Source organism: Salmo salar, chromosome 28 (genome assembly GCF_965601325.2).
Source record: "Salmo salar chromosome 28, fSalSal1, whole genome shotgun sequence".
NCBI lineage: Eukaryota > Metazoa > Chordata > Actinopteri > Salmoniformes > Salmonidae > Salmo > Salmo salar.
The window spans coordinates 3,836,659-3,849,028 of record NC_138318.1 but is presented as its reverse complement, the minus strand read 5'-3'; the positions used below and the strand labels follow the sequence as shown (position 1 = coordinate 3,849,028).

At 42.9% G+C, this 12,370-nt stretch overlaps 1 protein-coding gene across 1 annotated transcript in view; it reads left to right on the top strand.

Annotated features, from left to right (window-relative positions):
* The window catches only part of LOC106589293 (TANK-binding kinase 1-binding protein 1), a 110,899-nt gene that overhangs the window by 74,909 nt on the left and 23,620 nt on the right, over nucleotides 1-12,370 (top strand). The window contains exons 4-7 of the mRNA XM_014179075.3: nucleotides 257-361; nucleotides 1,130-1,274; nucleotides 3,786-3,988; nucleotides 4,189-4,250. Coding sequence (XP_014034550.2) covers nucleotides 257-361; nucleotides 1,130-1,274; nucleotides 3,786-3,988; nucleotides 4,189-4,250 — 515 coding nt within the window. The remainder of the gene's footprint in view (nucleotides 1-256; nucleotides 362-1,129; nucleotides 1,275-3,785; nucleotides 3,989-4,188; nucleotides 4,251-12,370) is intronic.

Below are 12,370 nucleotides of genomic sequence, written 5' to 3'. Positions count from 1 at the left end.
GAATTTTATGTTCCTTTTGATGGCATAGAAGGCCCTTCTTGCGTTGTCTCTCAGCACATTCACAGCTTTGTGGAAGTTACCTGTGGTGCTGATGTTTAGGCCAAGGTATGTATCGTTTTTTGTGTGCTCTAGGGCATCTGTGTCTAGATAGAATTTGTATTTGTGGTCCTGGCGACTGGACTTTTTTTTCTGTCTCTCTCTTTCCCTCAACCTCTTTCCGTCTCTCTCGTTCTCGCCCTCTCTTTCCCTCTCTCAGCTCCAGAAGAGGAAAGAGCGCCAGGAGCAGCTGGAGGATGTGATCCAGGCCTATGAGAAGATCCACATGGAGAAGAACAACCTCCAGAGAGACCTGGACAAAATGGTCAGACATCCCATACCTCCATGCCTGCGTCCCTCCACCCTCCCATCCATCCAATATTCCATCCGTGTTCTTCCTCCCTCCATCCCTCCATCCCTCCCTCCATCCATTCAATCTAAAACATGCTCCCAAATGTTCCCAAAATGCTTTTTTAACATCCATATCAGGATCTTAAATATTCACATTCAAACTTTCTAGGAACATTTATTATTTATTGAGCTCTAAGCTACAATGGTGACATGGTGGCTAGAGCCTTACTTAACCTTAAGTAGCTGTTCAGAAGCCTCTACAGTATATCAGTAGGGTGTCTCTTATGATTGAGGCCATGGTTCTACCCCCCCACCTGTGTTCTATCTGGTTATAAGCCAACTTGAAACCCAATGAAGCAGAGATGCCCAAGATTACTTTCAAGATTACTTCCAAAAAAACGAATCAAAGAAAATCTTATCTGAAATTGAAAAGCAACACTCTGCAGTCTCAGCATTTTGCATGTGTTCCAAATGATTTTAGATCAAGTGTCCGAAAGAGGTTGGTTGTAGAGATCACCTGCCAAGCCCTGAACAATTTACAGTAAATGTGAGATCCCATAAAATGTCTTTACATTGTCTAAGATTTTAACTATGTTAGACCTGCCATTATGTATGCTATATATCAAACCCTAACCAGGACACTAATAAGCCTAGTCTGATTCCAGATCTGTCTGTGCTTTACCCAAATCCTCAGAATATTGTTGTCAATGACATCTGTTTGTGTTTCTGTATCTGATCCTAGACCAGTCTAGTGGAGAAGCACGTGGAGCATATTGTGGATCTGGAGTCTGCTCTGAGACAGAGAGACAACTCGCTACAGAAGCTCAACACCCAGCTACACAGCAAGGACATCCAATACCTGCAGCTACACAGCCCAGACATTCACAGTGAGTCCCTATGGGTGTGACATAAGGCTTGAAACCCTTCTCACACACTCTATGTTGGCGCACAACGTTTTCCCACTGAGCTTTGTCGATAGCGCTCTTAACTTCACGGCAGCAATGTTGAGAGCAGTAGCAAAACTTTTTCAGTTCTTCATGATATCTTTCAAAAAATGCTGTGGTAGACAGGATTATCCACACATACTTTGCAGCTCATGTTATAGACAGAAGCATGCTACATGGCAGGCCAATCCAAACTCATCTCTCTGCATTTCCAGACCATCCATTATCACACAATCCTGGCTAGGATGAAGGTTCCTGTATTTTTTCCGTGGCTAAACCAACTAGGCTTGTTATTAACCTCTCTAGGGTATGTGGGACGAAATCGTCCCACCTACTCAACAGCCAGTGGAATCCCGTGGCGCGATGTCCAAATACCTTAGAAATGCTATTACTTCAATTTCTCAAACATATGACTATTTTACACCATTTGAAAGACAAGACTCTCGTTAATCCAACCACACTGCCATATTCTGAGTAGATAGCTCGCCATCACGGGCTAGCTATTTTGACACCCACCAAGTTTGGCACTCACCAAACTCAGATTTACTATAAGAAAAATTGGATTACCTTTGCTGTTCTTCGTCAGAATGCACTCCCAGGACTTCTACTTCAATAACAAATGTTGGTTTGGTTCAAAATAATCCATAGTTATGTTCAAATATCCTCTGTTTTGTTCGTGCGTTCAAGACACTATCCGAAGGGTAACGAAGGGTGACGCGCCGGCGAGTATAGTGACAAAAAATGTCTAAATATTCCATTACCGTACTTCGAAGCATGTCAAACGCTGTTTAAAATCAATTTTTATGCGATTTTTCTCGTAAAAAAGCGATAATATTCCGACCGGGAAACCCTGTTTTCGTTCAAAGACTAAAAATCTAAAATGGACTCTTCACGTGCATGCGCGCCCCCGTCTCATTGTTCTCAGATCGACCACTTACCAAATGCGCTACTGTTTTTCAGCCATGGCCTGCAAAGTCATCATTCAACGTTCTGCCGCCTTCTGAGAGCCTATGGGAGCCGTAGGAAGTGTCACGTTACAGCAGAGATCCTCAGTTTTCAATAAAGAGAGTGTAGAAGGCCAAGAAATGGTTAGAGAGGGCACTTCCTGTTTGGAATCTTCTCAGGTTTTTGCCTGCCATATGAGTTCTGTTATACTCACAGACACCATTCAAACAGTTTTAGAAACTTTAGGGTGTTTTCTATCCAAATCAAACAATTATATGCATATTCTAGTTTCTGGGCAGTAGTAATAACCAGATTAAATTGGGTACGTTTTTTTATCCGGCCGTGCAAATACTGCCCCCTACCCTAGAGAGGTTAAACAATTGTATTCATATTTACAGATGGCATACAAGTTTGTTATTATAGCACATGAAAGTTCACATGTTCCAAAAACATTTTTTTTCTAAAAATGAAACATTGAAATGCCTCTCCTGTGAAGTAGTGACGTGCAACGGGTCACATTCCCCCCCCCCCCCCCCCAAAAAAAAAGCTTCTGAGCAAAAATAAAAGTATTCCGTTTTTTGAAAATGAGAAAACAAAATATGGGGATTGGAAATGATGCTGTAACGCTCGTTGTTTGTAGTTGAAGGAGAAGTGGATGAAAGCGCAGCGTGGTAAGTGTTCATGATCTTTTATTACAAGAAACACTCAAACAAAATAACCAAAGGCGAAACCAAAAGCACACAGTTCTGTCAGGCACAGATGTTAAACAAAAACACCATCCCACAATCACAGGTGGGAAAAGGGCTGCCTAAGTATGATCCCCAATCAGAGACAACGATAGACAGCTGCCTCTGATTGGGAATCATACCCAGCCAACAAAGAAGTAGAAAATCTAGAATGTTCCCACCAGAGTCACACCCTGACCTAACCAAACATAGAGAATAATAAGGATCTCTACGGTCCGGGCGTGACAGATGCAGACAATTACGTTGATCGAACCCAGTATCTGCAATATTAAAGCTGATCTACCCCATAAAAAAACACAACAACAAAAAAACAAAAACAAATGTGTGTGTTTGATGTAATTACGGATGTTGGGTGCAGGACAGTGTGTTTGAAAGGTTTCGTGTGTACTGTATTGTATCGATGTGCGTTGTATGTGTTTTATTCCAGTGTCAATGTGTGTGCCTATGTGTTGTGTGAGGAGGCTGGCTGGCTGGGTGAGATGAAATAAAGACTTCTCCTGCTGAACAATCCATACTGGTTTAAGGACGGAGTCGGTGTGAGCTTGGCTCCATGGCTGTGCCCACGCACGCTCAACCACCGAAGTGGAAAATTAAGAAACGTGGAGTTCTTATCTGGCCTTAAGTCCACTTCTCTATCCCTTATTATCCCTTCACATCAAAGTACAATGATGGATGTTATAAACACTGGGATAATTAAGTGCCTCTAGATTGATGCTGTGAGTGTGTGTGTTTGCGCTTGTGCGTGTGTGTTCCCCCTCCCCAGTGCTGGACTATCCTGCGCTGACCCTGCAGAGCTCTCGTAGTCTAGACACTCTGTCAGACCTGAAGCTGCAGCGTCTGGAGGCGGAGCTAGAGAGGGCGCGGCATGAGGCCGAGCGGGCGTGTCAGAGGGAAGAGGAAGTGAAGGCCGAGTGTGAGAGACTGCAGGAGGAGCTGAGACAGATCCAGAACAACCACATAGGGACGGTCAGTGAACAACACACACACACACACACACACAACTAACGCACTGGTATGTATAACAAACTGATATATTCTCCCTCTATTTTCTTAAGCATAGTCAGTTCTGTCTAACTCTTGTTCTCGCCTGGCTCTTGCTGTCCCATTTTGTCCAATCCACTTCGAGCACCTGCATGCTAATGTAATTTCATGCTCTACTTTGGCAGGAAATGACTTCGCCGTGTGAGCAGTGTGATGTGGAGTGGATAAAGAAGGTGGGAGATGAGCAGTAAGTGACGACAACAACCATTTTCTATGTGACACCATAAGACCTGCAACTTTTTAGCTGTCGGATAGAGAGAGGGAGAGGTTGGGAGGGACGGAAGGAGAGAAAGCGAGAGGGGACTATAAGATAAATAGTTTGAGAGAGAGAGAGAGAGAGAGAAACAGAGAGAGAGAGAGAGAGAGACAGGGAGACATACAGAGGGAGAAAGAGAGAGGGAGAGAGACAGAGAGAGAGAATAGTAGCAGACAGTAATGTTTCACTAGGATCTGTACCTGACTCATATCTGAAGGTCTAGACCAGGGATGGGCAACTTTGATGGGGACGGGGGCCACAAAAAAGCCTCACTCATCATGAGGTCCGCAGTGCTTTTTAATGAGCAAGGCCTTATTTCTATTACAGCATATTGGATGACTGTCATTTATATTCCATTCACTCAGCTCAACGTAACATAGATAGGTTGAGGCTACTACATCATGAGGTTGCTGCAACCTAGCCAATAAATGGAAGTTTAAAACGTAGGTGCACACAGGTCAAGAGAACAGTCATGCCTTGCACACTCTTACCTGCATCTAGCTGATCTAGGCTGTAATCAGTAGTCCAACGGTTGCAAAGGAGAGTATCTATTGGACAAATTCAGGTATGTTTTTCCCCGTTTGCTTCCATTTAAGAAAAGTTTTTCAATAGAATCGTGCAGACTGAATACACACCTGAACACACGCAAACAGTTCACTTTCATAGCCACATACAAACAGCTCGTCGTATTCCTTCTCACATCTACGTGCTCTCCTCCTCTCACCTTTTCCCTTTGCTTGTGGATTTTAATGCACAACACATCAGCTGTCTGTGACCAGGCGCAAAAACATTTCCAAGCCAAACCTTCATATCATAACCGCTACACAAGGCCTACATCGTTGTCACCATATTCGCTAAAGTAATGTCATAGTCAACATAGTCTAATAGAAATAACGTATTAGTTTAGCAGTTACACTGGCGGGCCACGGTGGCAATAATTTACCCTGAACAAAAATATAAACGCAACATGAAACAGTTTTTTGGAGTTACAGTTCATATAAGGAAATTAGTCAATTGAAATGAATTCATTATACCCTAATGTATGGATTTCACATGACTGGGAATACAGATGCATCTGTTCGTCACAGATACCTTTACAAAAAAGGTAGGGGCATGGATCAGAAAACCAGTCAGTATCTGATGTGACCAAAATTTGCCTCATGCAGCGCGACACATCTCCTTCGCATAGAGTTGATCAGGCTGTTGATTGTGGCCTGTGGAATGTTGTCCCTCCTCTTCCATGGCGGTGAGAAGTTGCTGGATATTGGCGGGAGCTGGAACACACTGTCGTATACGTAGATCCAGAGCATCCAAAACAGGCTCAATGGGTGACATGTCTGGTGAGTATGCGGCCATGGAAGAAGACATTTTCAGCTTTCAGGAATTGTGTTCAGATCCATGTGACATGGGGCTGTGCATTATCATGCTGAATTGGCATGATTGGCACAACAACGGGTCTCAGGATTTCGTCATGGTATCTCTGTGCATTCAAATTGCCATCGATAAAAGGCAATTGTGTTCATTGTCCGTTTTACAGCTAATTTCCTGCAATTCTACACATTTTGCCATAGGGTAGAGACAAATATTTGCAGTTTTTAATATGTTAACTGATGATCACGTAGCCTAGAGATTAGATCGTTGGGCCAGTAACCAAAAGGTTGCTGGATTGAATCCCAGAGCTGACAAGGTCAAAATCTGTCATTCTGCCCTTGAGCAAGGCAGTTAACCCACTGTTCCTCGGGCGCCGAAGACGTGGATGTCGATTATGGCAGCCCCCCGCACCGCTCTGATTCAGAGGGGTTGGGTTAAATGCGGAAGACACATTTCAGTTGAAGGCATTCAGTTGTACAACTGACTAGGTATCCCCCCCTTTCCCCCCTTTCCCACCCCGGTCGGTAATTTGACCATGTTTACTCAAAGTACACTACATGACCAAAGTATGTGGACACCTGCTCGTCGAACATCTCATTCCAAAATCATGGGCATTAAAACCTCTTTGGGCTAGGGGGCACTATTTTCACGTCCGGATGAAAAGTGTGCCCAAAGTAAACTGCCTGCTACTCAGGCCCAGAAGCTATATGCATATAATTGGTAGATTTGGATAGAAAACACTCTAAAGTTTCTAAAACTATTAATATTATGTCTGTGAGTATAACATAACTTATTTGGCAGGCGAAACCCAGAGGACAAACCATCCAGGATTTTTTTGTTGTTGAGGTCACTGTCTTTTCAATTGACTTTCTATGGGGAACTAGATTTATGAGGGACCTGGTTGCACTTCCTATGGCTTCCACTAGATGACAACAGTCTTTAGAAATTGGTTGATGTTTTTCCTTTGAGAAATGAAGAAGTTCATCCCAAAGGTGTTCATCCCAAAGGTGTTCATCCCAAAGGTGTTCATCCCAAAGGTGTTCGATGGGGTTGAAGTCAGGGCTCTGTGCAGGCCAGTCAAGAGCTTCCACACCGATCTCGTCAAACCATTTCTGTATGGACCTCGCTTTGTGCATGGGGGCATTGTCATGCTGAAACAGGAAAGGACCTTCCCCAAACTATTGTCACAAAGTTGGAAGCACAGAATCGTCTAGAATGTCATTGTATGCTGTAGCGTTAAGATTTCCCTTCCCTGGAACTAAGGGGCCTAGCCCAAACCATGAAAAACTGCCCCAGACCATTATTCCTCCTACACCAAACTTTATAGTTGGCACTATGCATTTGGACAGGTAGCGTTCTCCTGGCATCCACCAAACCCAGATTTGTCCGTTGGACTCCCAAATTGTGAAGCATGATACATGACTCCAGAGAGCGCGTTTCCACTGCTCCAGAGTCCAATGGCGGTAAGCTTTACACCTCTCCAGCTGACACTTGGCATTGCGCATGGTGATCTTAGGCTTGTGTGCGGTTGCACTGCCATGGAAATCCACTTCACAGTTATTGTGCTGATTTTGCTTCCAGAGGCAGTTTGGAACTCGGTAGTGAGTGTTGCAACCGAGGACAGACTTTGCAGCTGAGCCATGATTGCTCTTAGATATTTCCATTTAACAATAACAAAATTTACAGGGCAGCTCTAGCAGAGCAGAAATTTGACGAACTGACTTGTTGGAAAGGTGGCATCCTATGACGGTGCCGTGTTGCAAGTCACTGAGCTCTTCAGTACAGGCCATTCTACTGCCAATGTTTTTGTCTATGTAGACGGCATGGCTATGTGCTCAATTGTATACAACTGTCAGCAACGGCTGTGGCTGAAATAGCCGAATCAACTAATTTGAAGGGGTTTCCACATAGTTTTGTATATATAGTGTAGCTGACAGCTAGACTCATTTACCTATCTAAAATAAAATGCTGACATGGGCTAATTAAGTGACTGCTGATGCACAACCAAATTTCCAAATTGCACCTTGCGTAGTCTATTATTCTAACTTTCAACAGTAAGTTGAGACCATGACTGAGTTCCCCTCCGCCAAACATTTTTATTTTATTGATGTATTATTATGCTTTAAATTAGTCTGCTGGCCACTACTTGCCCATCCCCGGTCTAGACATTAGAGGGTCTAAAGTGTCATCTCTAGGGAACTCATTACAATCTAAATGAGCTTTTTTCCAGGCCCATCTTAAAGTAGAACTCTGCCTAGAATAATGGCCTTTCCATTGCATTTGCATGCATTGATATTACTAGTACATTAGTGCCCATACAATTTGCACTGGATCATTTTGTGGACCTCAGTGTCTTTCAATGTGGAGAACAGTTTTGTCTTGTGTGGTAATATATAAGACAACAGTAGAGGGCAGTGTGAGCACAGCGTTTCCTGACAGCAGTTCTTCATGTTGTTTCTCAGGGGAACCTACACTGACACCTCTGTGGGGACTATGCGCCACCCCTCTACCCCATTCAGTCTCCCCATCCTCCTACACACATCAGTCACACCACATACAGCTCGCCCACTAGCTGTATGAAAAACCAACATGTGAAAGTGGATGTAAATTGCACTGTAGAGGGGCTGAGATTGAGTGGGGCAGAGGCCAGGGAGGGGAAGCCTACTACTTTTCCAGACCTCAGTCACATCTTGGTTTCACTGCCTTACTCACCCTATTTTCTTTCTGAATGAGAGCTGACTTCTTGTAAGTGCTCTTGTTTAATGTAAATGGCTCTTAGATTCTTGTGAAATTGGTCGCGTGTTGCATGTTCTGGAGAGCAGTTTGGCCCTCACAGACAATTCTAATGGTTGGCTTCAAATTTTGTAATTCCCCACGCAGAAAAATACAGAGATTAAATGTGTTAATTGAATTGTGTAGACTATTTTGGAATGAACTTGACATGGTTGACAATTGTAATTACTTTGTTCAGTTCCATAGTATGGAGATCACATTTTCAATCTCAAACAAATTCAGAAAGCAAAAGGGAAAAGAGTAAGGAACAGCAGAGAATATACCTCTGTGTTATAAATGTGTTATTACTGTACAGTGGCTTCTGATGGTGTGTAAGCTGTGGACATGAAAGTCGAAAGCCTGCACTTATTTAGTGCTTGTTTCATCAGAGACCTAAAGGGGCTACGGGGCCTCATTACTACTGCCTCTGTGACACAGGAGGTTGGTGGCACCTTCATCTGGGAGGACGGGCTCGTGCTAATGGCTGGAGTGGAATCACTGGAAATGGTATCAAATACATCAAACACATGAAAACTATTCCAGCCATTATTATGAGCCGTTCTCCCCTCAGCAGCCTCCACTGCTCTGTGACTTTAGATACTGGTATCTGTAATCATCCATCACCTTTTATTAAATATCACTAACCAATGGAACTTTTACTGAGAAATTGTATGGTGTATGTACACTACCGTTCAAAAGTTTGGGGTCACTTAGAAATGTTCTTTTTTTTTAAGGAAAATAACATTTTTTTGTCCATTAAAAAAACATCAAATTGATCAGAAATACAGTGTAGACATTGTTAATGTTGTAAATGACTATTGTAGCTGGAAACGGCTGATTTGTTATGGAATATCTACATAGGCGTACAGAGGCCCATTATCAGAAACCATCACTCCTGTGTTCCAATGGCACGTTGTGTTAACTAATCCAAGTTGAGCGTTTTAAAAGGCTAATTGATCATTAGAAAACCCTTTTGCAATTAGCACAGCTGAAAACTGTTGTTCTGTTTAAAGAAGCAATAAACCTGGCCTTTAGACTAGTTGAGTATCTGGAGCATCAGCATTTGTGGGTTCAATTACAGGCTCAAAATGGCCAGAAACAAAGACCTTTCTTCTGAAACTCATCAGTCTATTCTTGTTCTGAGAAAGGAAGGCTATTCCATGCGAGAAATTGCTAAGAAAGTGAAGATCTGGTACAACGCTGTGTACTACTCCCTTCACAGAACAGAGCAAACTGGCTCTAACCAGAATAGAAAGAGGAGTGGGAGGACCCTGTGCACAACTGAGCAAGAGGACAAGTACATTAGAGTGTTTAGTTTGAGAAACAGGCGCCTCACAAGTTTTCAACTGGCAGCTTCATTAAATAGTACCTGTAAAACACCAGTCTCAACATCAACAGTGAAGAGGCGACTCTGGGATGCTGGCCTTCTAGGCAGAGTTGCAAAGAAAAAGACATATCTCAGACTGACAATAAAAAGAAAAGATTAAGATGGGCAAAAGAACACAGACACTGGACAGAGTAAGATTGGAAAAAAGTGTTATGGACAGACGAATCTAAGTTTGAGGTGTTCGGATCACAAAGAAGAACATTCATGAGATGCAGAAAAACTGAAAAGATGCTGGAGGAGTGCTTGACGCCATCTGTCAAGCATGGTGGAGGCAATGTGATGGTCTGGGGGTGCTTTGGTGGTGGTAGTTGTTTTCTGTTTGGTGTGTTCACCTGACAGAGCTGTTGCGTTTTGTTCCACTTTGTTTTTTGTTTCAGTGTTCAGTTATAATAAACATCATGAACACGTACCACGCTGCGCTTTGGTCTACTCCTTCTTCCACAGACAACCGTTACACTGTGCTGGCCACTCCATTATAGAGAGCCCAACAGCTGACTGCTTCTTCCCAAATAGTTCTTGCAAAGTTTGGAGCTGTGCTTTGGGTCATTGTCCTGGAAATTGGCTCCAATTTAAAGCTGTCCAAAGGGTATGGCATGGCGTTGCAAAATGGAGGGATAGCCTTCCTTCTTCAAGATCCATTTTACCCTATATAAATATCCCACTTTACACCAACCCTGTGGGAAAAGGCTACCTAAGTATGGTTCCCAATCAGAGACAACGATAGACAGCTGTCCCTGATTGAGAACCATACCCGGCGGCCAAAACAAAGAAATACCAAAACATAGAAAAGAGGACATAGAATGCCCACCCTAGTCACACCCTGGCCTAACCAAAATAGAGAATAAAACCCTCTCTATGGCCAGGGCGTGACACACAGCCACCGGATCTCATCCCTATTGAGCTGTTGTGGGAGCAGATTGACCGTATGGTATGTAAATTGTGCACATCAAGCCAATCCAAATTGTAGGAGGTGCTTCAGGAAGTATGGGGTGAAATCTCTTCAGAAATTGACAACTAGAATGCCAAAGGTCTGTGTAACCGGTTCTGCACCTGTACCTTTCTGTGTTGTGTTCTGGTAAGGTGTAGGTGGAACATAAGGCTCTGGACACAATTCATCCGGTTGTCTCTCTTTTAATGACTGCATGGAATGGATACAAATACAAGGCAAAAGTTACTGCTGCAGTCTGGACTCCATACAAGTATATTTGCCTGATAAAAGACAAAAGACAGTGCAGAAAACCAAGGAGAAAATAATTTTAAAAACTCACGATGTCTGCACCTGAAAGAGACCCTTTCCCGCCACAAAGCTAACGATAGTTGAGCTAGCCTTGCAAAGTTGCACTCGAACATTATCCCCATTCAAATGAATATATATTCCTATAAACAGTAATGCAACACTAACTTTTGCTTGTCTTTTCTTGTGAATTTGTGAGCATTTGCAAACGTGCATTCAAAAGACCGGAGCATACGTAACACCTACCTCTCCTCATCATGCTCTGAGCAAACTGAGGAGTAAGAGCATGGCTCCCTTTGATGACATCACAGCATTAACATAATTTAGAAAATAAATACAATTAAATAATTCACTCTTGAAATTAATGTAATACATCTTAAAATAACCTTAAAATAATACATTAAAATAAATATGAGGGATTGTCGGTGAAATACATTATGTAAATGTTACACCTGCTACATTCACCCCTCCTGAATTTCACCAAAATCCTGAATGCATATTAAACAAGATATGGAACACAAGGGACAACAAACTCTACTTACTGAGTCACTACTGGCACAAGTGAACACCAAGATCTCATCTTTGGTCTCTGCTATATAAGCTATCTGCGGGCAGATTCAAAGGAATCTAAGGTTGATCAGGCCTGAGAACCTCCTAGACAAATACGATGCCAAGAGCATCATACAACACTCGTCCTCACATCGCAGTATCCCTTGACACCATTCTACACATCACTTACAGTCGTGGCCAAAAGTTTTGAGAAAGACACAAATATTAATTTCACAAAATTTGCTGCTTCAGTGTCTTTAGATATTTTTGTCAGATGTTACTATGGAATACTGAAGTATAGTTACAAGCATTACATAAGTGTCAAAGGCTTTTATTGACAATTACGTGAAGTTGATGCAAAGAGTCAATATTTGCAGTGTTGACCCTTCTTTTTCAAGACCTCTGCAATCTGCCCTGGCATGCTGGCAATTAACTTCTGGGCTACATCCTGACCGACGGCAGCCCATTCTTGCATAATCAATGCTTGGAGTTTGTCTGAATTTCTGGGTTTTTGTTTGTCCACCCGCCTCTTGAGGATTGACCACAAGTTCTCAATGGGATTAAGGTCTGGGGAGTTTCCTGGCCATGGACCCCCAAAAAATCGATGTTTTGTTCCCCGAGACCCTTAGTTATTACTTTTGCCTTATGGAAAGGTGCTCCATCATGCTGGAAAAGGCATTGTTCGTCACCAAACTGTTCGTGGATGGTTGGGAGAAGTTGCTCTCGGAGGATGTGTTG